This window comes from Sparus aurata, chromosome 8 (assembly GCF_900880675.1).
Source record: "Sparus aurata chromosome 8, fSpaAur1.1, whole genome shotgun sequence".
In the NCBI taxonomy this organism is placed as follows: domain Eukaryota; kingdom Metazoa; phylum Chordata; class Actinopteri; order Spariformes; family Sparidae; genus Sparus; species Sparus aurata.
Genome location: NC_044194.1, coordinates 14634862 through 14660119, shown reverse-complemented (window position 1 = coordinate 14660119; position 25258 = coordinate 14634862). Strand labels below are relative to the sequence as shown.

General features: G+C 42.8%; 1 protein-coding gene across 1 annotated transcript; it reads right to left on the bottom strand.

Annotated features, from left to right (window-relative positions):
- Positions 1-207: 207 nt before the first annotated feature.
- Positions 208-22878, bottom strand: alx4b (ALX homeobox 4b). Its single transcript, XM_030424850.1, has 4 exons — positions 22144-22878; positions 11124-11437; positions 4223-4351; positions 208-3306 (listed from the first exon to the last, which is right to left on the bottom strand). Exons 1-4 carry the CDS (start codon positions 22481-22483, stop codon positions 2986-2988), a joined length of 1104 nt encoding a protein of 367 aa, XP_030280710.1. The 5' UTR covers positions 22484-22878; the 3' UTR covers positions 208-2985.
- Between the last annotated feature and the right edge of the window lie 2380 nt (positions 22879-25258).

The window sequence follows — 25258 nt, the reverse complement described above, 5'->3', positions numbered from 1 at the left end:
TAAATCCTGATTTCTCTCACTTTCCTTTTTCCATCTGAACCCTGCTCACTTCAAACCAAGCGAGACGCACTGACAAACACATACATACAGTAATAACAACCACAACTCTTGGCAGACAATACTGTGATCATGCCAGACTGCATCAGGTTGGACTAAGAAAACGAAACATTTTAGGTAGGTTTTAAGAGAAACTGAAATAGGAACTCATTCAACTGTTGGAGACTCATTTATTTCAAAATCACTTCAAAATCATCATCAATATAAACTGCCAGTAACTTCTGTACAAACAAATGTCCGGCACCTTAAACAGACCTCAGTGATGCCGTTCATGGTGCTAAATATGGAGGGGACTGTTGGGACACAAAACCACACACCTCTGACTTTAGCAAAGAGACCACTGTCCCGGCAAAAGTCAAGAAAAATTACAAACTTCTCCAACACTGTAAGTGCAATAACTTATTGCAATGGCACATTATATAAAGTCAAAAATCAGAAGTAGAAATACTTGATTAATATACAAAAAGCTGCTTAAAGCCGTAAGAAAAATTAGAAAGCAATTTCAAGCTCTGTAAAAGTCCGGAGAAACTCTTCAGAATAACACACAGAACATAATTTTACATTTCATGGCAATATTACTGTAATAATACTTCTTCGGTTTATCTCTGGAGGTCCATTATTTGACAAATAAGCAAAAACAAATGTACAAGCAAAATAGAACAATATCATTTATACTGTTCACATTCAGACAATACGACATTATAACTATGGATTTCAATTGCTTTATTTCAGTAGTATCAACATGGACGGAGCTGCAGAAGAGTGGAGCACTGAGGGAAGACCAGCGAGAGGACAAGCACACAGTCAACTCAACAGAGTAGGAATTCAGCCACACATGTCATCATGCATACATTTACTTTTTACCGCATCCTGTTTTTTATCTTAAACTTTGATGATGATGTTTTTGATTTTTAGTTCAACCGAGTTTAAATCAATTCAAAATGTTTCTCTTTCATCAAATGACTTTGTCTTTTCATTCGATGCCAATAAGCCCTCGCTGCAGAATATATTAACATGTCAAAGTCATCATCATGCCGACTGCTAATTCACTTGCTGTTGACAGGAAAGACTCAAGGCAACAACAGTCAATTTTCAAAGATATGAGGAATTTTAAATGTTTTTTCATTTCCCCGATGAAAGGGGGAACGTTTTGTAATGCTTTCTACAATTTTAAAGAGGATGTGTTCAACATGCTGAACTCCCAAGTAGAGCTGCAATGATGGATTTGACTATATTCATCATGATTTAATCATTGTAAATGAGTTTTGCAGACAATACTTAATAGATTAAAAATGTTGATTTTTCACTGGCATTTTACAGAACATGGACAGGGACTAACGATTACTCAGCAGGATTATCTGCAAAAGGAACTGATACTGAAACTATTCATGTTATTTGCAGTCCTGGTCTGAAGCAGAAGAGCTGTAACGGGCACTCATATGTTAGAATGATTAACCAACTATGAGGAGCTGAAAACAGACTCTCTTGCCATCATCCTCACAGGGGAAAGAAAACAGATATGTAGCCCAGCGGGCGTCATAGAGAGATCAGCCAAAAGACTAATGAAGCCTGTCTCTGGCCTGAGCCTGCAGCCCGGCTCTGGTGACGAGCTTATTCCGGCGGGGTAACACAAAGAGACACTCCTGCAATCACTGGACACACTCACCACATTCCTGCAGTCCGGCTCTAATGTCATCACATTACCTAAACATTACAGCACGCTCCTCAGGACGATGGGGGCCACTGATTTGGCCTGTAGTCTTTGGCATGTGACGGATTCTGTGCGCGGGCTATGACTCCAATCTCTGCTGAGCCTAACGGTGAATTGATTATTTCAGTCTGTGTGTGCAGTTTGTCCTCACCATGTAGGCCGTGATGTACGACGGTGTTCACAGGGTAGCCCGGCTCACTCCGATGCTAATTATGTATGTCTATCCCTGTTTGTTTGCTGATTGAAGCTGACGTGGCTAGTTGGTGTTGAAGGCTGCTGCTGTGCGTTGCTGCGCCTTGTCTGCCCGTGGAGACGGTGTTTCCTGTAACCTGAGGCCTGGGCCTTGCATGGGGAACCTGTGGAGGCAGCCCTGGGAGAGGAAATGACACGTTGGTTTGAAACTGCTGCCAGTCCGATGCCTGCTCTCCTCCCAGACTAAATTGGCAAAGGCCATGTCTGCTCTCGCTCAGTTAGTCTCTGTTCACTTATTGCATTCGACCTCTATCCTTCTTTGCAGGGACATGAACTACCCTCCCCAGGCCTACATAATATTAATGTTCTCGCTTCTTAACCAATTATTGTTCGCATCAGCAAGTGACTAAAAAGAAACTCTCAGCACTTGGACTTGCTCTCATCGAGTGGCCTTGTTTTTGAATAGCGTTTGAATGCAAATACTGAATATTTAGATATGTACATGATCTCCATTACACAACAAAATGAGTCGGGCAGGATGGGTGATATAAAAAACAAGCTAAAGGAATTAAATAATGTTTATCAAGCTTAATTCTGTAAGTTACAATACTGAATGATATGGCTGGATTTGGCACTGAACTCCCGTTTTGTAAACCATCTTTATTATATTGTTTTTTATAATTGAAAACTATCATGAATGATACCCAGTTTATAGGGGACTACACCCCATATTTCAATGAGACCTGAGAGATTGTGGATCAAGACTGAACACAACATCTAAGTAACATCTTTTAAGTCACACCTCTGTATTTCTCTCACTTTCAGCATCTGCTGATTGTCACAGTCACAGTTGTTATCTCGGTTGCGTTGGCTGCTGAAATGGCCTCTGTTATCTTCAGAGTCTCCCCCTGTTCATTTGACCTGTGTTATCATTAGTGCTCTCAGAAAAAATTCCCTCCTCCCCCATAGCGCTCGCTGATGGCTGCTCTTGAGAAAAGGGGGCAGGGTGGAACTTGGCAGGGGCATCATGTAGCCCAAGAGATGGCTGCACTGTGTTCCTTGGCCTTCATACGCAGCGCAGCTATGCTGGAGGACTTGCGGTCTGGATCGGCATTGAGATCATAACCATTGATTCCACCGCCCATCCCAGGACCTCCAAAAAGGCTGCCCATATGCGTCTGTCCCATGTGGCTGCTTCCTGGACTGGGGACGCCCAAGAAGTCAGTGACGCCTCCTGGACCGTGAGGGTGAGGTGGCATGCAGGAAGGGACGGAGTCACAGGGCACAACGCAGCCCGGCACCGGAGATGCTCCACTGCTGCTCCCGATCCACGTCGGATTCTGGATCTGGAAAAGAGGAGCAGGAATTATCAATTAAAGCAGCCAGAAGAGTTTTTGTTTTTTTCCTACTTTAATGTGTTAAATGACAGCGTGAAAACAAGCTGTGTTTAGCAGAAAAGCTGTTAAACTCACTATGCACTACCTGCTCAGCACTATAGAGCAGCCAGACACAGTTAAGCGAAGATGTGGTGAACATTGTGGAGAATTTAGGGCTGTCAGAAATAAGGTTCCTGACACACCTGTCGGCCATCCACGATTTCACCCTTCAGCATGTTTTCTGCTCTTTTTATGCCTCCATCTCTACACCAGTGCCGCTTGCAACTTTTATTACAAATATTCTCGATTGAAAGTGGAGTAGCTAGAATAGTGTAAAAAAACTGGTGGTATGAAGACATATTTTCTCTCACATAGGTGCAGATGTACTGTAGAACCTTGCTGGCTGTGGTGTTTGCGGTGGGTTCAAACGCAGCTTTTAGCCTTCATCACCACTAGGTTTGTGATGACTGTGTATCATAACAGTATAATAAGTGTTTGGTTTTGATACATGGCCCAGCATAAATTTGCAGTGGTGGCCCTCCAACATAAAAATGTGGGGTCCCCTGATTTACCAGCAAAGGAACGAGAAATTCCCTTTGGGAGTTGGTGGAGCCCAAAAACTGAGCTTAAAGAAAATGAATATTGGACACATTCCCCAGGTGGTCTGACACAGAGCAGCACATAGCCTACTTGATAGTGTTGCTCTGTATCTGCCGGTTTTGGATTGTTAATTTGTCTTCTGCTGCAGCACGTGGCCAAAAAATCTCTGTTATTGCAGGTTGAATAAAAAACTTTAGCCTCACCCTTCATAACTATATGTGAGTCTGCTATCTGAGGTCTGTGTACACTAATATCCCCTGAACAGACCTCTACTTATTCTCTTTACCTGTGCATAGTTCTCAGGCCGAGTCAGTAGGGGCAGCTCGTATGCAGTGGAGAAGTGTGTCCGGACCTGCTGCATCTGGCCAAAACGCTCCCTCTTCCTCCACTTGGCTCTGCGATTCTGGAACCATACCTGAAAAGAAAACAATCCGTCAGTAAAACACCTAAAAAAAACAGACCAGCCGCTACTAAACAGAACTTCAAAATAATGTGGAGCACATATCTCACATCACGTGTAAACCAAAGTATTGTTTTGCAGAGGACGAGGCCGTCCGCTCTGCTGAAGAAAACTGAACCACATAAAATGAAGATTGTGAAGCGAATAAATTCTGCAGCACATGAAAGTGCGGGCCCAGGTTTTAAGACTTGACGTGTCTTTAAAGTGCCGTCCACACGGAGCTATTGATGTGAAAATGGTGAGTCTCCCCTGGTGCTGCACCTTTCAGCTCCTCCCTTTGATACACAGGCGTCTGCCTCCCTTCAGGCTGCCAGCGTCGACAGATCCACATCTGGGCCTGTAGCCATTCATAAATCACTCTGAGAGAGGTGTGCTCTCCCCCACGTGTCAGCGCAGTAGGATACAGTGGGGAATCCCTCTGTACAATCCACAAAGCGAGAGTTCAACTTTTGACCAAGAACATGCTTCTCTTTGTCCTTTATTAAGTACTGTATGCAGTATATGAAGCAGGTTCTTCTGGGTATTTTCTCCTTGTGGGATTGATAGACATGCTACTTTGCAGGAAAGCTGGACTTTCAGTACCTGCTGCTGACAGACCAAGTGCAGGCTACTTAGCCCACATCTAGCTTTGGAAGGCATTGGAGGAAAGCAGGACTGAAGGGCAAGAGACTGGTAGGAAGAAAGAGTGTAAAGAGTGAAATATGTAGCCTGAGAGAACATTAACTATGATATTCTACTGAATTATTGGTATTATTTTTCAAAGATGCACACAGTCTTCTACTCTGTACACATTATGTCTATTGTCTGTCCTGGAGGAAGGATTCCTCTTCTGTTGCAATTCTTTTCCACGTCAGAGTTTTTGGGGAGTCTTTCTTCATCCAAATCAAGAGTCTAAGTTTCGTATAAATGTTGTATGTTGTACAGATCGTGCGTGCTCTTGAGGCAAATTTGCTCTTTGCCAGAATTGACTTGGCTTCACTTGTTTAGATAAAAAAGTGCAACGATGACATTGTTGGCCTCAAGAAACAGACTGCATGTTGATTGCAGACGAGCGAATATGCATTCCTTGGCACAAGCCATTTCTTGTGTTTCAGTAATGCCTCAAGTGATACATTGCTTTATAATAGGTCAGGTTTTCAACCCTGTTCTCATCCCAGGTCGTCAAACCCTGACGCGGCTTTGTCACATCCCACGGCGTCTGTTTGCAACGTCAAGTGAAGTTTATACAGCACATTTCATACGACAGGCGCAGACTCAATGTTGCTTACACAGCCTTTTCTACCAGAAATCCATTGAAATAAGTGATGGTAAGCTGAGAGGGAAGTTTGATTACGTTCAGGCACAAAAACTACTTGATAAGGTTTTGGGACACAGACTCTGGTCTCCCATATTACGATCTGTGTGTGTCCCACCAGTCAACTTCAACAACCAACCCCCTTGAGACTTTGACGCTTTGGGTACAACATCGGCAGAGCACGAGTTCTGATAGTCTCATAGTGCATTGATTGGCCAGCACGTGTCATACAGACACTAAAAGGTACCTTCCTCCTTCCCTCAAGGTTTGTGACAAATCGTCAGTATTTGAGAGAGACTGGTTTGAAATGTCAAACATTTGATTGGGAATGTGCAGCTCGTTGTTATCATCATATTTCCCTGAACATTATTTGTGTTACTATTGTTCAGGCAAAAACAAGACATTTTCCTCTGCCTTCTGGTGTTTTATGAAACCAAAAATATTTGATTAATCAAGAAATCTATCTCCAGAATAATCAATAATGCAAATGGAATTAGTTGCAGCTGTAGCACATTAAGCATTTGATGAGGGGTTAAGTCAGACTTAATGATAATATCTATGATAATATCTGCCGTAATGAAAGTGAATTACTGCAAATGAAATCCAATAGAAGTGATCTGTTGATTTAATCTAGCGAAATAGCAAAAATTAAGACATTACTGATAGTACTGACAGTTTTCCTTTTTAATCCTCATGACATTAATTCAATGAAATGTAAATTAGTGGCAGCGATCTCATTTATTCCTTATAATGTTTCCATTTTGAATTTTTCCACATTTTTTCCCTGCAAACTTTTCTCACATCTCCATGCGAGAGAATGGAGGAGCAAAGGGGAGGCACTGGGAGTCTTCACATGTTTATCTGTGTCTATTTGTTGGTCGTCTGAATCTTATCCTCCCAAGAGGGAAAGGGAAACGTCTTCAAAGAGAAACGAGAGCGCGATCCTGCTTCGACACAGGGGTTTGAACTTGGGATTGTGGGTTGATTCCCAGCCCAATCAGCTTGTGGTTTCCAAAGTCCCTGACATGTAATTTCCCCTCAGTCAACCTCCTCAAATCCCCCCTCATGCCTCTCTCTCTCACCATCCAGTCAACCTAAACACAATCGAGTTTAGTGACAATCACCAGCAGCGTCGCACAAAGATGGGAATTTTACAAAAGAGTGTGTACCGTTATCCGAAGCTGAGTTTTTTTCTCATGCAGCAGGAGTGGAATTTTTTTTATCACATGAAATTAGATCGGCTGTAGGAGCACCAACATGCACACAAACCTGTCTTTTTTTCTGACTGGATGAAACAACCAGTTGGCTCCTTTTCAAAAAAGAGAAGACCATATATGGCCTCCAGTGGCACGTACAGCCGCTGTTTTTTGTGAGCCGCTGACGTAAAGAAATGTCGTCTGGCTCCAACATTCCTCAGGTCAGCTGGTGAGATTAGAGGACAGCTCACCCCTGCAAAGTGGTAAGCTGATATCTGAGATTGTGGCTGCAGCCCCAATGTCAAGGTGAGGGGTTGTTGCCCTTTTGAATTATATCATGTGTTTTGGAAGGGGGGTTGTAGTCGATGTTTTGTTCCCCCTGAGGATTTGGGGTCTATTAATATTATTATTATTATTGAAGGGTTGTCATGTCTTTCCTTTGGTTCTTCTTCGGTTATGTGAGCTCATAACATCGCAGGTTTCCAAAACATCATCCTCAACACAAAAGGCCCGGACTGGCGTGATGAAGCGTGAACACTCTGATTCGTCAGAGGTTAATGTTGCCGCTTATGTTTTACCATTACACACGAGCTGTAGCCTGGGGATGTATTACTTAGAATGACGAAAAATGATGATCATCGTGCGTTGGTAAATGGTTTCTTTCTGATATTTGATAAACAACGTGACAATACTTTGCTTGTGTTTTACAAAACAAATGAAGGAGATCTTTAATTCCCGGTTGCCTGACTCAGTAAATACAGCAACAACTTCATAAAGAGGTACAAATATTTTTCATTTTTGGAGCAGATGGAATAGTTTTTTGTGTTCAGATCTTTAGAGGACTCGTTCAGGGTCTTGGAAATAGGACAGCAGTTAGCGCTGTTCCGTCTTTCAAAGATGGCTGTGTATTTATTTCAAGGAAGGTTAAGGGATTAGCTCATGTAAAGCGTGAGAGGCACGACTGGGGCTGAGCTTGGTGTAGCTTAGGTTATTGTTGCACGAGGGTTTCAAAACTCCACTCTCTTCTTTAATATATGAAGTTTTATCAGTTAGCGAGCTGTCATCTTAATTGTGAAGGATCAAGATAACTTTACTTCTCCACCCTTAATCTCTTTGTCGTCCTCCCACCTCACTGTCGGAGCTCACCCCCGCCCCCTCCCCCACAACTGAGCCCTCTCTCTCCATGTCTCTCTCCTCCCTCCTCCCTTTTAAGTCAGCGAGGGGAAGTGGGGATATTGGAAAGTGAGATGGGAGAATGTTCAAACTGGAGCTTGTTTTCATTTCATGTTTAATTTCCTGACGCCTAAGCCCTTGGCTTTCCGCAGCTAACCCCTCTGACCTCTCGGAGGCGTGCAGACGAGAGCGGCGGACCGAGTGGACACACACACACACACACACAGGATGCACACGGAAAACACACACGCATTTACATAGCGTGGCGTATACAAAAATTCAAAGTCAGTCACCAACAAATGTGTTCTTTTAACTTGAATGCTGTCACACACTTTAACCTTTTTACAAACAAGCAAACAACGTCTGAGCACGTATATGCCCCTTGTCTTGGTTTCTGGGTGCTGAGTGTGTCATGTTTCACAGAGGGTTCGCTCTACGTAGCTTTGCCTTTGAACGGCAGTAGGAATGAGACCCAAGCCAAATAGTTTGGCAGGGAGATCATTCAGGGAACATTATGAAGTCAGATGTGTCCTTTGCTGCACCGTGTCTCTCATTCCCCAACTTCTAAACTTCGCCCATTGTTAGAAAGAGAAGCGGGGGGTGTTTTTCTCACAAGCAGAATTTCAATTAACACAAGGAATTTGCATTATTTCTCATAATGATCAACGACGAGCCGTCGGTTACGTGATGCCCAAAGGGATGATATTTGCCGACTGCAAACACTTACCACTCTTGTTTATTTTATCTAGACATCTGCAAGGAAGGTGGCTCAGAGCTCTTGGAGCTTAAAGTGCTTGGCGGTGATACAGTAATTGCTAAAGACGTTGACAGCAAAAGGCAGCTTACAGAGCCATTAAAGAGCTTTATTTATGCCCCAGACCCAGCAGGCAGAGAGAGAGGAAGAGGGAGAGAGGGAGGGCAGAGTGCACAACTCCAAAAGCAGCTTTGAAGTCCAGCCGTCTCACCTCATCTCTGTCATCCGGGACCACGGCGATTGATAGACTGCCTCGGCAGTCACTCACACTCGGCCTCCTCCCCCATAAAAAAGTAGGCAGCATGGTGAAGTTCAAGTCTGAGGTTGCAAGCTAATTGTTCTAAATAAACTAGTGGTAGCAGGAGTCGCAGATTTGATTATGGAAAACTGCAGCCCGGCCTTATGAAGACATTCATCATCAAACTGAGGATGAAACTGTAGGACCTTGACACTGGCATTTTGGCAGAAAACATCTGTACTCTGGGATTTCACTGGCTGTTGTTTCGGAGATGAAAAGGATTCTCCGATCGCTTGCCAAGCTCCGAGTGCCCCTTGGTATTCAACAATTGGATATCCCTGGACTTTGTCTTGATGGACCTTCAGTTGAAATTGTGGGGTTTAGTCTTGATTGCGTGCATATTTAGGGTCTGATTCTAGACGTTTGGGTCAAACCTCACAGTGACTCAACAGAGTCTGCTGTGTGCCTGTCAGATGAGGAAGTTAATTATATTCGTCTGGGGAATAGATGGGTCTGTGTGAACGCAACATGAATGTACTTATTTTACTGTACCACCACCACAAGGACCAGGCCAGGTTCTCTGTCCCTGACTATGTCTCGCACTACGCGTGGAAATTGAAGCTGGCATCTCAAAGTGTTTTTTATATCCTCGCCAAATTGCTTTGATGACTTTTCTTTTTTTTTTTCTCCATGTGTTTTCCCTCCCTGCCTGTAGAGTTGTGCGGTGAAGTAGTTTGAACATGGCAGTGCTGGGGAGAAACCCTTGGCCTCTGACCTCTCTGCAGAGCCTGCAGCATGTAAGAGCTAAGAGCAGAGTATTCCCTCAGTCCCACCCATCCCACTCTGATCTAAAACTGGCAGGCAGAAAGAGAGACGGAGAACAATAGACCTCGCTGTCTGCTCTTCCGAACAAATCTTTGTCAACATGCCAGTCTTAGCTCTCCCAGCCCTCTTCTGTCTCAGAGTGATTGTTAGCATGCAAACATGGACTGCTTCAGCTCTCGGAGACCGTCCTCTAAAGAAGGAGCGACAGCCTCCGTCGTTTCACACGTTTCAGTTCAGGTGGCAGAGCCCTCTGTAGCTGGCGGTTGTCATTTTGAAAGGAAGGAAAGGATGAAGCCAGGCGACGTTGATTTAGAAAGACCTGCAACCGACATTTACCTGCCACTTTTTTCATAATTAACTGATTCATTGCTTAGACTATAAAATGTCGAAAAATTGTAAAAAAAAAAATGAGCCCAAAGAAACATCCTCAGATTGTTTAAGCTGTCCAACCAACAGGCCAAATCTCATTTACTATCATAAATGTAAAACAATCGATTATCAGTTGGCAGCAGGTTCTTTCTTTTAATTCATCAGTTAATCGTGTGATCGTTGCAGTTGTAGTCATCAAGTGACAAAATGTGTGTAAGGTCGGCGTGGATGGATGGGTCCACTGAACACTTCACTTTAAAAGGACAGTTCACTGCAAATCAAAAATAGACATTTTTACACCGGAAACATGCACTCGTGGCCGAGAGACTAGCTAACTTAGCTTGCGAAAGTTTAAATCTCAGCTTCGCGGGGCGACATTAATGTTAACATCCTGTGTGTCACAAACATAAGCTTCTTGAATGTGAGCAGATGCACACTTCCTTCCGTGCAGTGATGCGTTTGGTTGGTGAAGTTTGGAAAGAAAAGAAAATAGCTCATGCATGAAACTGCTCCAAACACTGTCTGTGGATTATCTAGAGACCTTACTGTTGATTGCCATTTACTTCCATTATATTTGAGGGAAGGCAGACATCTCTCTAACAGATATATCCAATGCTTGGCAAGTCCCACCCAAAGAATCGAGATGGATGAACAGCACAACACATGCGAGAAAAAATATACACTTCTGATTTGGGGGTGAACTGTCCCTTTAACGTGGGAGACAAATCTCATCATCCTGCCGATCAGGAAACATTATTCATTCTATAGGCGACTGATAGAAGATACATTTTTGCCGTTCATTTTGAGGACTGGTTCGCTCATATCATTGCACAAAGGAGTTCTTCACATTAAACCTGGTAATATTCCCCTGTCCTCACCTGCACACGAGCCTCCGTCAGGTCCGTCCTCAGTGCCAGCTGCTCGCGGGCATAAACATCTGGGTAGTGTGTCTTCTGGAAAACCTTCTCCAGCTCCTCCAGCTGGTAGCTGGTGAACGTGGTGCGATTGCGTCTCTTCTTGCCCTTGTTGCTCTCAGCCTCACTCTTGTCCAGAGGGCTGGAGAGATCCGAGCCCGGCCGCTCGCTCGGCCCCTTCTCGCCGGGCGCCTTCAGGTTCAGGTAGCTGCCTTCCATCCCAGCGGGGTCTACGCTCTGGGGCAAGTCAGACTCTGTCAGGCCACTGTTGTCTTTTCCTGTGAGTGTGAGATAAAGAAAGAGGCAGAAAGAAGTGTGGACAGTTTTGATTAATGGTACACTGTTCTTTTAAATTGGCACCTCATCAGTTTGACACAGTTAATGTTTCTGCAAACAACATATATGATCAAATTTGAACGTGTCAAAGTCTATGTACCATACTGAAGTGTATCATATTACGCTCACATTACATGTTTATAACCTGACGGTGGTGGGGCGATAGGTGACAAGGATGCCAAGCCAGCATCTGCAGTTTGAAATTTTTCCCATTTCAACATTAAGTGAGTACGTAAGTGTCATACCACTGGATATTTTTAAGAAGACCTCAGGACCATTTCCAGCCGGGCTTGTGGTGACCAAAACTTATATTTTAAGCCAGATGTTTTCCTAACCCTCAGGGGGTTACTGTGCCTGAACCTAACCAGAGCATCAGCATTGCATTGTGACAAGAGAAGTGCAAAGTTTTATCTTATCTGTGGTTTTGAAAACAATTTTTCGAAAGCTTTCATTACAAACTGAAGTTGTGTGGTTTGGAAGAGAAATGCTACCCATTTGCATTTTCGGGGCTTTTGGAGCTTGACCTTTGCTAGAAATTAAAGCCATTGTATTTCGGCCTCTGGTGCATAATTTTTTACCTTTGAGTGTGTTTTTTTTAAGTATGTCTCTTTTGCCCTCTCCAACAACTACAACCCTAAACCCCCGGAGGGCCCCACACTTCCTTGATGTGGATTGACAGCGCTGCTCAAAAACCCAAAAAGCATACTGTAGATTTCAAAGTTTGGATCTTATGCTGTGGTTCTAATAAAATACATTTCAGCGATTTTGGTTTCGATTACAGTGTGCCGCTCGTATGATTTTTCAAACGAAGCATGAAAAATGAAAGAAAGCTTCACAATTTACTCAAATGTGGCTTTACGTCTAATACAAATCACATTCTGACTGCAATAATATTATTTTCAAACAAGCTATTACAACCAACTTTCTGACCATTTTTAGGGCCGGAAAAAGAGAACGGCACATGTTGTCAATAACCATCCTATAATTATTGTTACTACTCTATAATTGGAATATTCAGCAGGGCAATGCTTTATTTGAAATGTGGCTGAATCAAACCATGGTGCCAGCGAGCGCGTCTGCTCATCGTCACGTTATGACATCCACACGAAATGACGTTTACTTTAGGCTTACAGCACCTCTGCAATGTTTTATTTTGAAGGTTCAAAGGCCTTGTCTGTCCGTGAGTGGCAAGTCTAAAAGGTGCGGAGAAGAAACGTCGCTCTCTGTTTGACAGACGTGTCACTACACATCGACGTGACCTGTGACACAACCCTCTCAATCACGCCACGCGAAACCCGAGCCACGCCAAATCCCGCTCCGTCTCAAGGTGTGTGTATGGCGGGCCTTGTGTACATGGTGGGGGGGGGGACCACGCTCACCCCCGTTGCCTTGCCCCTCAGACGTAAACAACATTGTGTTTGTCACCTTCAATTTGGAGAGCGTCCATTTTGTGACAGACCTCGCTCTGTTCCTGTCAGCGCTTGGGAGCTTTTTTGTTTCCTTTTAGGAGATGAAGAAAGCTGTCCCTTCTCCTTCAATAAACAAACAGCTGTGTGAATAAATAAGCTGAAGGGCTCTGGTTGCGGGCCAGTGAGAACAGTGCGTTCTGTCAGCCTCTCTGTTTGCCTTTCCTGCAAATGGGCACGGTCCCGACTGTATTGGTCCCAAACCAGCTCATAATGGTCTCCTCCACAAGAACACGCTTGTGACTCTTACGCTACACCAGTGCGGCTTTAGTCTTAACAGCATTTGCCTTTAGGTTAGATCAAGTTTAGGATGATTAGCCTAATAGTTATTGGCTTATTTGCGAGCGTTTTACCCTGTCACTTTGCGTTTTTGTCACGAGCCGTGTCAGTAATGGCCTCCTGTCAGTCTCACACACACTGAGCAATGAGGGAAAGAGAGCTGACACCTTGTGGCACTGCTTACTCCCCGAGCCAAGTGTTTTAGTGGTTAGTGAGATGACTGAATAGTTTCAGAGTGATGAAGTTAGGCGGTGGCTGTCTGCAACATGCATGTTTGTTTTCATGGATTAGAACGCCTTTGGCTAGTGTGTCTCGCAGTGCGATTGTCAATAGTCATCCTCTCTGTGCCGCGGCAGCCCTCCTCTGCTCTCCGGCTCAGATTTGCCCCGACAGAGACACTAATGGAACAACACAGCTCGCCCAGCTGGAGTTCATGACCTCATATCGCTGTGGCCCACCTGTCAGACCCTCTTACAGTCTCCACGCAGGCAGATGTTCTGACATCACCAGCCCCAGCGCCGGCCCCTAATGCTAAAGCACCCTGCAATATTTTTATTCTACCCCTGGGCAGGAGCGTGGCCGCAATGTGAAGAAGTAAGACAGGTCAACTCCAGGTTCCTGCATGGCGTTTGCATCTGTGGAAGAAAATGCCCCTGAGCAAGGCACATATCCTGTATGGCAAAGGGTACAGCTGGGTGGACAGATGAGGGGATGGGCAGTGGGTGGAAATGTTTAAAGTCCTCAGTTGTGTACAGCCCGATATGAACAGTATTTACACTCAAATCCACAATTATTACAACCACATTAGAGACAGAAGTTTTATATTTTGGGGAAATAAGCTCATTTGCTTTCTTACAGAGCTCAAATATGAAGCTACATTTATTAGCCAGTGAGCTTAGCTTAGCACAATGACTGGAAACGTGCTAGCCCAGTCCTGTCCACTGCATTCTGTTAGATTTGGGTAATCCGAACACAAAAAACTAGTGTAAAAAATGACAATTCACAATTGTATAGATGTTTATGTGACTGTTTTTTGACCAGTGTTGGGTTATTAATACTCAGGCAGAGTAATAAGTTACTTTTTTACTTATTAGCTTGTTTGCAACAGATGACAATGTTGTAATTGTCACATTTGAGTGAGACAAACTCAAAGTAATCACATTATTTCCAACTGTTGAAAGGAAACCTGTCTTCCTCGCCTTCCATCCATCATTCAGCTTTTTCGATGGTAGCCGACATGACCTGCCTCAACCTGGCAAAGCAGTTACGCTGTCTTACTTACTACAGTACCTGATTTTGAAATGTTAATCTCTTACACGACAGTTTCTGGGGATGGGGGAAGTAATTATATTGCAGGACAATGAGTATTGCGTTACTGCCCAATACTGTTCTTGACCAGACCAGCGAGTTATTGGGACGCATTTATTAGGGAAATTCAAAGTCGCTGTTTGGAGTATGTTGTTACCTCTGCACAGAGCTCGGCTAGCCGTTTCCCCGTTTCCAATCTCTGTGCTAAGCTATGCTAACCAGCTCGTGGCGAACTGCTCCTTCACGTTTCTCAGCCCCGATACTGACTTTTATCAGCACAGCTCACATGAGGAATCTGCACTAATCAACATCTTTCTCCGCGCACAACCCCAAACTCGTCTCTTTTCTCTGTCACGCTAACCTCACAGGCTCCTTTGCCACAAACATCTTCCAGTATTCCCGCATGCTGAGCTGTCTTTTCTGCACGCTGTTCTGAGAACACAGCCATCACACACTGCTTTCTTTTGGGAGCCAAGATTCCACTGCACTGACTCCAGTTTTCTTTTTTTTCTTTCTTTTTTTTTTTTGGCATTCAGAGGAATGTGTTTTTGACTGTTGTTCTCAGCATTCATCGACGTATACATATAAACACACGGAATATCAGCGGCTGATCCTGCAATTTGCCAGAACTTACTCTGTGACAAGCTGCAGACCCCTTCAGTTAGCCGAGGTCAGATGTTTACTAGGGTCAGCAATTTAATCACTGCTGAAAACAGAGAGAAAACATCAAAGTGTAATTTAACTGGTTGTAAAGCAACAGGGCACCCTCTCAGTTTTTATGGAAAGGGACGGGGAGGGTCAAGTGAAGCCAAATAAAAGAAACACTATAAATTAGTAACCTGGGGAAGGGTTAATGACCAAACACTAAATAGGGAAGGGAATGCTTTTAAACAGAGTGCTCTAAAATGTTCTCTCAAAACACTCAAAGCTGACAGCAGTCTGCCACAATGCCTCTCCACTTATCACACCTTATATGGACCAAATAAAGTCAAATATTCCATTGGCTTTGGTGGCCATTAATTTTACGTTCATTGCTGGTTTGCAGACATGCTTGGGGCTAGATAATTTTCCCCGCAGCACAGTCTTAAGACCTGATGTTGACTGTTGTTTCCTCAGTGAAAGGGAGGCTCCCAGATGTTCCTGAGGAGAGATCTATGCCAGCGGCTCATGCAGGAATGCAGATTCCCTGGGAAACCAAAAAGTCTCTCTGTTCAGCCTCAGCTCCTGATAGATTGACACGATCATGACCTCACTACTGTCAGGATACCTCAGGCAGTGGCTGTCACTGTCTCATATCAAAGAGCACGAAAATAGTTCTGGGTTTTTATGGTTTTTTTTGGTTGGGCGGAGCAGTTAATGGCGGAGGAAGTACGAAAGATTTCGGCCAAAAAAGAAAATATTTTGAGCTGAGTTTTTTTTTTTTTTTTCTAAGTATTTGCAGTGAAATGCATTGAAATAAAAGTACACGTTGTCAAAGAAACCTCTCAAGGTCATGCTCAAGGAAACTTGTTGGCTAATCTTTTTTAATGCAGTGATTAGCTGCATTTCCATCCAAAAGTGCCCAGAACTTTTAGTCCCTGGAACCACTTTTCCACGTAATAAACGGTTCCTTCTGCCCGCAGAGATCAGGCAAATTAGTCCACTAACGTATAAAAAAAAACCTGCTGTTTTTGCATGGCATTTTGTTTGTGCGCGGCTATACGGCAATGAATGTACACCGAACAGCGAGATCCAGCAACCGTTCTGTAACTCCATGTTGTCGTGTCGAAGCCAGTGAAGAAAAAAGCAAACTGGTGTGTAGCTGCAGATTACTAAAAAAAGTGTGGCTGATAAAAAATGCTGCGATTACTCGACCAGTCACAATAATTCAGCGCTGCAAGCCCCACCCCTGAATTTCTTGAATTTTGGAAGGTACTACCCCTGAGCACAGACTTTTGGGGGGGTTAAACAAATGTCCCTAGTACTTAATTTATAGTGGTGAACGTTTCTCCAAAGCTTCCTCGTCTCTGAGGAAAAATTCCTGCGGTGTGAGTGCGACTATTGTGTTTTTTATCATCTGCGCTGCAAGTTTGGGTTCGGTGATAAACACAACGAAAAAAGAGAAGCATCAGATGAAAAAGAAATTTAAATGACAAGGAACTGGAATTAAACATGGTTATAATATGATGTAATCAATCATCTTTTAATGGTCCAGAAAACCATTCCACGATCACATTTATACTGTCATCACATCTTGACAAAGTATTTCTGCCTCATTGTAATCATAGAGGAGCATAAAGAAAGTTTGTGGTGCAGGCAACGTCGCTCAGTGATGATTTGGATTTCTTCCCTGCCTCGCTTTTATTAAAAAAATACATCAAATCAGCAGAATGAGCTGTGTGTCTCTGCTGGAAGGAGGCTGAGAAGGAACTATTGTTAATCATGGACCTGAAAGTGATCGTCATACTTCTGCTTTGCCCAGTAGTTTCCATCATTAGTCGGTCGTAGTTGGCTTTCTTGAGGTTATATTTTGTGGCTTTTCAGGCAATTAGATTATATCCCTTTTATTACCATAGCACTGCGCGGCCAAACGTTCGGAAGCCGATAGTTCATTGATAAAGATCGAGGCGGTTCAGGTAAAGATGGATCAAAACGTGCACCAGCTGGTTAAATTTTCCAAATCGTTTCTTTAATCTGGCGGCATGCAGTCCTCAGGTGGGAGCGCTAACTCCCCCCGACAAGAGAGGTGGCGGAAAGTAAAGGCCAAGTCATGCTGCACGACGCAGAGGTGAGCAGAAATCAGCATTTTTGAGTAGTGAGAGAGGAAGTTTTAATCAAGCTCATCAGACACAACACTCTGTCCTCAGAGCTGGATGTCCAATGTGTCTTTTCAGTCAGTTTCATGCTGTTTTTCACCTCCTGAGTGACACATTTATATTACCCTTCACGTTTTAACAAGTCGGTAATTTGTTGTCTTAAGCCTTCTCATTAGATATTCTAATTCATGCTGTGTCTCACACACACACACACACACACACACACACACACACACACACGCCGGCACAATCACAGGTGTCACTCTGACATTTGCTTATTGTTAACATCAGCACAATGTGTTAGTCATCAGCACATGCATATCCTGTGACATCACTTCCCCGAGCCCTTTCGCATGTACTTAGAGGTCTATATTTTGACAGGATGCCTTTTAAAACGCTGCCAAGACTTTTTTTTAGGGGGGGACCTTGTTTTGGTTTACATACACCCTAGAAAAATGTTTTACATATCACAGGATGCTTCGATATCCCGCTGAAAGGAGGAGGAGATTGTTTGAAAGATTGACAAAGCTGCATCTTATAACTTGCTCTCAGCTGTTATTTTGTGAGACGACAAAGAGGCACAAACAGCCCTCAGTGAGGAGCAGCGCTCACACAAACACCCCGATGCCATGCCGAACTCAACCACAGGCCTGTAAACACAATGACTTTTACTTTTCAGATCTAGATTTGGCTCCACTTTCATCCTCTCAGATTTATAGCGAATGTGTGAAAGTATTTTCGTCACAAGTTTGTGTTTAGAAAACTTTATGGTCTCTCTATCAATCTGCGTTCAAGGATAACAACTGGAAACCGAGATTATGAAGCAAAAATGTACAAATATTCGATGCGTCTCAGAGCCGTGGAGTTCAGCAAAATACGTGCATATAAACAGTCTTTCAAACACGGCATTCCCAGAAACCCTCTCATTTCTCCCGAGTCCCCCAAATCATTACCCAATCTCCATGTCCATTTCTGACTCACTGCTTATTTGAACAAGGTATTGTGGAGACGGGGTTATGTAAACCTGTCCCACTTTGTCATCTCAGGGACTCTCCGTAGCTTTGGAGATGTGATGTTTGGGGAGTATGAATAATAACTATAGGAGCCAGTAATGCACATCTGCCTTAGATTAATGTGGACCTCTCCTGCAGCGCTGACCTGCATTCCTCAGCACTCGATCAGCTCCGGGGTTTTTTATTTCATTCATCGCTGTGCGAGCAGGTAGACGGCTCCATCCCCGTCCTCGCTGTGGGACAGTCTCGCTGATTAACGTGCGCCCAAGGAAACAAACCCGCCAACCTGAGCCACTACTGTGCAGAAATGTGTGGGTTTTTTTTCAGGTACAACACTGTATTTGTAATGAACGTGACATGAAACATCAACGTATGATTTGAGAGATTCAACTGTGTAAACGTGTATTTTAGAGTCACTTACAGGCCACTAAATTTTTGCGTATTTTTTCAAATTTAATCAAAATTTGCGTTGGAATAAAGTGATTTCAAAGAAATCCTTTGCCAAAATCAAATCAAATCAAATCAAATCAATTTTATTTATATAGCCCAAAATCACAATCACATTGCCTCAGTGGGCTTTACAATCTGTACAGTGAACAACATCCACTGTCCTTAGACCCTCGACCCCCAAAATGTTTGGAAGTATCTGGAATTATTAGTGTGAAAATGAGGTGTGAATATCTTTCAGATTAAATTACTTTTCTCAATATATTTCAACAGAATGAACACAGTAAACCCTCTTCATCTTATCCAGTGTTTCCTCTGTACTTGTTTTGTAGCAGTGGTGTCAGGAGATGTTCTTGTGCTACATCCACGCCTGTTGATCCCTTCAGATTTGGTTCTAGTGGTGTAACGAAAGAAATCTACTCAATTACTGTCCTTAAGTACACGGTTTAAATACTTGTACATTTCCATTTTCTGCTACTTTAATTATTCCACTTCATAACATTTTGAAGGCAAATTTGTACTTTCAATCCACGTATTTGATAACTTTAGTTACTAGTTACTTTGCAGATCATCATCTGCATCGGTTTAAAGTTTAACATTTATTTAGTTTATCAGCAATCCAGATGAAAAGAAAACACTGATTGGGACAAACAGATTAATGCTGAATATCAGATCTAAAAATCGGCTGTTGACCTCTGGTTTACATTATATACATATTTCATACTCTATTCAAGTACTGTTTGTATGGGTGACGTTCACTTATACCACTTTTACTAAAGTAATTTGGTTATTTTGAGTACTTTATACAACACTGAGTGTGATTAGTGTCATATTTGGTCACTTAATCATGATTTGCATTTTTTTGTTTTGTAATCTAGATTCTAATATTTATCTCGCTGTGGTGGTCCAACACTCCTGAATGAAAGGAGAGGCAACACTGTTATCCATTGCTTTTCTTTTCTCGATGTGTCACCAAACATAAATATTAACATTATAATACATTTTAGCATATATCTGCACAGTGTTGGCACAGATAGTGAGATTTTATTTTCCTCATCGACACATGTAACGTCCCCGGGATGACACACAACGTTGGGTTACCATGTAAACAGTGTAACAGCTTCATGTGAAGTTGCCACACAGAAAAACCTCGCTTTGGATACGAGAGGACTTTTTTGTCATCGCGATGGAGATAAAGCGTCAGCGTTGAGCAATATATCTCCCATCGAGGACCACACATATGAGCACAAGCCTGTTGACGCCTGAGGTTTTGGCAGGGCCCCAAAGTATCTTCCCCAGAGCCACGATGCCTTCATCTGGCTGCAACATTTTCAATAATAACTTTGCAGAGCTTCTCCTCTGGGGAGGCATGTTGCATTTAATGATGGTGTTTTAAACGTTTCTGTCAATGCACTTGCCAAATCAATTCACTTTCAGTACAGGAGGGCCTCGGATCTGTTTGGAGGCGCTGCTCTCCAGACCCCAGCGAAAAAAAAAAAAGTGAGAGTACAGCTTAAAAATAAAGAGTGACTCCAGTTGTTTCTCAGGAAAACAGATTACTTTTGCACTTTATGGATGTGTTTTGGCAAAGCGGTGCTGGCTACTGAGCAGAAAAATGTGTTACAGTGCAGGACTAGATGTAATTGGTCCCTCTGAGCAAAATCAGGGCAGTTAAATTGTGTTAGTTAGACTTAAGGCTTAAATGTATTTACATGCGCCTGAGCACCAACTGTATATAAATGAGTAGTTTTCATGCCAGTGTTAAGCCTCTTTTCCTTAAGGTACTGAATCTAATTTCCATCCTTAATCCGCCTATTATAAATATATATTTAAAGTTTGGATTACTGCGTCAGGTACGATCGACATCAATATTTCTGTCTTGATCATGACGGATGTTTTTTTTTTTTTTCCTGTAACATCCGCATCATGATAAACATCTGGAGCTGAAACACACAGGCGCCGACGAGTCTATACACTGAATACTCACCACATTATTGTTTTTAAATCAGTTTTAATCCATATTCTACAAATTACACATGCATATATTATGTTAACCTAACTTTTACTTGTTATTTATCCTTATTTAGAGCTCTTTTCTTGTGGGTCTGCTGTCATTTCTTCTGCTCAACAAGACGCGTTCCTCTTTTTTTATTTTAAACCCTCGCGTCTCATAAAAGTGACAGTAAAATGTATTCAGTTTTCTTTAAAAGGTACAATTGTAGCGCAACGAATCGTCTGCAGAGTCTGTAAAGCTGTAAAGCTTTCGTTAGAGATGGATTTTAATCGTCATGCTGTCTCTCAGCATTTAAATTGGCCGCTGATCGCGTGTTGTGATCGAAGTCTGAGCCTACGACTGGAGATACTCTAGATAAATGTAAGATTATATAACTGTTATTTGTCATTATAGAATAAAAACTTCAATAAGCCGACCACGTGATAGAAATGGTCTTTAGAAATTGTCCACTGGAAATTAAATTCTTCATTTTGACCCCACAACGTTTTGATTTTCTGATTGTTCCGTGTGCGCGCACGTCCTGGTGACTTCAGGTTTATATCTGAAGTATTACAATAATTCACGTCACGCCTGTGTTTGTCACTGATGAAGATGATTTCACTGCGTGTGGACGATAACAGGCTGCGTCTGAAGGCCAGAGACACCAGCGAGCAGTGATGCTGCGGCGTTACCAGCGAACAAAATACAGATTTAAGTGAAGAAAAGTGGAAAAACACAAGGTCTTCATCCTTTTTTTTTCTTTTTTTTTTTTAAAGAAACGTTGTAAATAACTTAATCACCTCTCAGTCTGTGCACAACCCTCTTATGAGATAATTAAGTTGCTCTAATGCGACAATTACAGCTCATTGTGTGAGCTTAAGAGGCAGGAAATCCTGCTCCGTCTGAAATACGATATATTTAAAATTAATTCAAGGCTTTTTCGACAGTTCTTATTCTCTGCGCATTTTATGTGACTTTCTAAGGTTTAGGGAGTTTTAAGGCGTGCGACTGAAGATGTCTCCTTTTCACTCATGATGCAGGCAAAGTTGTAAATTTAGATGTTCAGTTCTCGTCATGGCGCACAGTTTAAGTTGAATTGGAAACTACCCTGACGCACTGAACAAATGGATGTCTGGTGGCAGACCCGGTGTGTTTCGAACCCCTTTCTGCTCCTCTCCGCTCCTCGCTCACACATTCCTGTATTACACAGAGCTACATATTTCCATTATTGCTTGCAAATGTCCCCTCTTGTCATGCGTTTCCGTTCAACACGAGGCCGCTGTGCTCCTCTCTCTCTCTCTCTCTCCCTCTCCCTCTCTCTCCCCCCTCTCTCTCGTGCTCACTCACCGTAGCAGGGGATGAGCGTCCCGTTGAGCCCGCTGTCCGGGTGCAGCTTGCTGCCCTCGGGCGGAGTCTTGCAGGTCGGCCGCTGCATGAAGAGCTGGTATTTGTTGAAGGTGCTCTCCTCGGCGCCATCCAATGACTGGCACTCCGGCTGGAAGGGACTCCGGGACTTCTCTCCGTAAGGCTGCCCTTTCCCCGGAATGAACGTGGGGCTGTATTTGGTCTCAGTGGTCGGGAAAGTCCTGAACGGGTTCGCCTGGTGATCCCTACCTTGCGCAGTGGACGTGCTATAATATGAATCCATCGATGTCATATCGCAGTATGAGACGCACGCTGCGTTCATACCTAAAAAAAAAAGTTATATTAAAAAAAAAAAAATCCACACGACTCTTCTTTCCCTCCCCTTCTCTCTAGACGGCAGATATTCTCCCCAAACTCTCATGCACTGACAGACTCACGCTGACGCACGCACACTCTCACACTGCCGCATCTGGGACTGCTTAAAAAATGAATCAGATGTTTTCCAGAGACTGCAGACTGAACAAATGCTAAAAGCCCCCTGAAGGTTTGTCGGGGTAAAAGAGGAAAAAAAAAATGCCTTGCTCAAGCCTGATGCCGCCTCAGTAGCCCTATACAGTGTATCTCGACGCACCCACACTCTCTCTCTCGAACACACACACGCATGCACGCACGCACATACACTCCTCCAAAGACCTTCGGGCTCCGCACGCTCGTGGAGTATAGGCCCACACCGAGTTGCAGTCCGCGCTATTATGCAGCCAGTAGAAAATGGGAGGTCAAGCTCAGGAGGGGGGGAAGAAGCCTTTTTGGTAAACACGCGGGAGACGCAACACATGACATTAATATGATTAGAGGACGGAGAGGCTCGAGACCCTTTGACTTTTATTTTTATATCAAACTTTTTTTTCTTTTTTCTTTTAAAAAAGCGCTCTTTCCATCTCCGTCAGGGGTGTTTGTGGAAAATCAGATTAGTGTTTTCTTCGCAGAAAACAAACTCGGAATGACGTGTGAACGAGAGGGATCGCGCACCAGCAACGGTGCTTCAAAGTGAGCCGACGTGGAGCTCAAATATTAGACGAATGTGTTCTGCGCGTGTGTTTTTGTTATTAAACCAAGCAGCACTGGCCAGAGAAGAGTCAGCCCCTCGTCGTGCACATCACCAGTGGACGTGTCCTCTCATAATGATGGAGAATCGCCCTTTGCTTTTTATAAAAGAAATTCGGCTACCCCTTAATATTAAATTAATTATAAAGCATTAAGCCTATGATGCTCATTGAAGTACTTGGCATTTACGCCATAACGACGCCGCGCCAGCAATTAGCCTGCTCCCGGCCCATAAAAAGTCAGAATAGATGCGCTTAAAGGAAGAGCTTTTAGGACACAACAGAGGCATTTATGTCCTCTGGTAGGCAAATTAGGCAAATTATCTCAAATTACGTCCTTATTTCTTTTTTCTCTTCAAGTCATTATCATGGCACATCAAGCCATTTGTAGATAATGGTGACACTGATTTAAAAAAACTGATGCACATCATTCTCACAGTTAGACTGCATAAATAATTGCGATAATTAATGATTCTTAATAATAGTATTATTGTCATTATTATTATTATTATTATTATTATTATTATTATTATTATTATTATTATTATTATTATTATTAAATTGCCCAGCTTGAATTTTATTTCTAAAGGGATGAAACGAAATCTTCCCTCCGTGTCGGAGTCGTCAGGCCTGCAGGAAGATTAATTCAGTATGAACAGTTTAAACCCCCTCCGCCCTCCTCTCTCTGTCTTGTTTTACCACTTTAATTGACGCATTAATTGTGACACGAGACACTACACGGCGTTCCTGTCGCCGCTACACAACGTGACGTCAGCAGTCCAGCTCAGTTCAGGGAGGATAATCGGTACATGTTATTGAAAATAAAAGATGTAAAATAATTCAAACGAAAATCAGGTGCTGTGTTTTTTTTAGTTGTTCCCCTCAAAACAGCAATAATCTTTTAGCGTCTATTAAGTGTAATTTGAAAATGTAATCGCTCAGCTATAAAAAAAAATAAATTAAAAAAAATCATTAACAAATAACATTTTCACTGCGCATGTTCACCACCGGCACCTCTCTGGCTGCGCAGGTATTCCTTAACGAGACTTCTGACTGTACTCCTCATTGGTTTATTAGTAAAAATGTCTCCTGGTTGGAAGCTGTTTCCAGTATAACGTAATGAGTTCAACTTTGGCTGCACACGAGCCAAACATTTATGTAGTCATTTTTTATAATTTCTATTTTTCTCTCTCATTTTCTTTTTTGTATTTTGTTTTAATGTTGCGGCTTTTTAATTTGTGGAGAAGTTGGAGCTATTCTCAGTGTATTCCGGTTGTGTTGCCTCAGTCGATTTAATGTGTTCAGAAAGAGCTCAGAGGACATGAATCAACAACATCACAAAGATTTTTTTTTTTCTTTTTTCTTTTAAAAGTATTTTTTGTCAGCTTTCGGACTGAATTTATACATTTCAAACCATTCTAATAGGAATTTGGTTGTTTGATATAATGGTTTGTTTGACTTACAATAATCTCTCTTGGTGTTGTGAGATCCATTCAGATTTTTTTCTTTCTTCAGTGTTGAAATGAAAGATTTGGTCTGGATGAACAGATGAGCTGGATAATTATGATTATATTATTTGCACTACACTTAGCAGCATGTAAACAAGAGATAACGTGGACACAAACAAGAGAACATTCAGCATCAAATAAAATACATAAAAGTGAGTCTAAAGTGTAAATTAGAAGATGCATATTTGGTCACATTTCTTTCTCTGAAGGAAAAAAGCTGATGCTCGCATTCAAAGGTAACAGCGTCATGATAAAGAACCCTAAAAAAAATCCCAAGTCAAAGTTTGTCACACAGCTAAACAATCAAGAGTGACAGACTCCTGCTCTGAGTGCCGTGTATGCGCAGGCCTCCCTTAATATAAACCACCCCACTGCTACAGGCTAAACTCTCAGCTGTCACAGATATACATCAGTCATGCGTGGCATTCCCTCTAAAAGGGTTTCCACCGAATGGCGACTTGTCTGTTTAACTTCCAGCAGGAACCA

Excerpts from the sequence above, each read along its gene's own strand:
- alx4b (XM_030424850.1), bottom strand. The coding sequence starts at position 22,483 with ATGAACGCAGCGTGCGTCTCATACTGCGATATGACATCGATGGATTCA. Across the intron at positions 11,438-22,143 it reads GACGCTCATCCCCTGCTACG|GAAAAGACAACAGTGGCCTG; the intron begins GTGAGTGAGCAC and ends TCACACTCACAG. Across the intron at positions 4,352-11,123 it reads TGACGGAGGCTCGTGTGCAG|GTATGGTTCCAGAATCGCAG; the intron begins GTGAGGACAGGG and ends TTTTCTTTTCAG.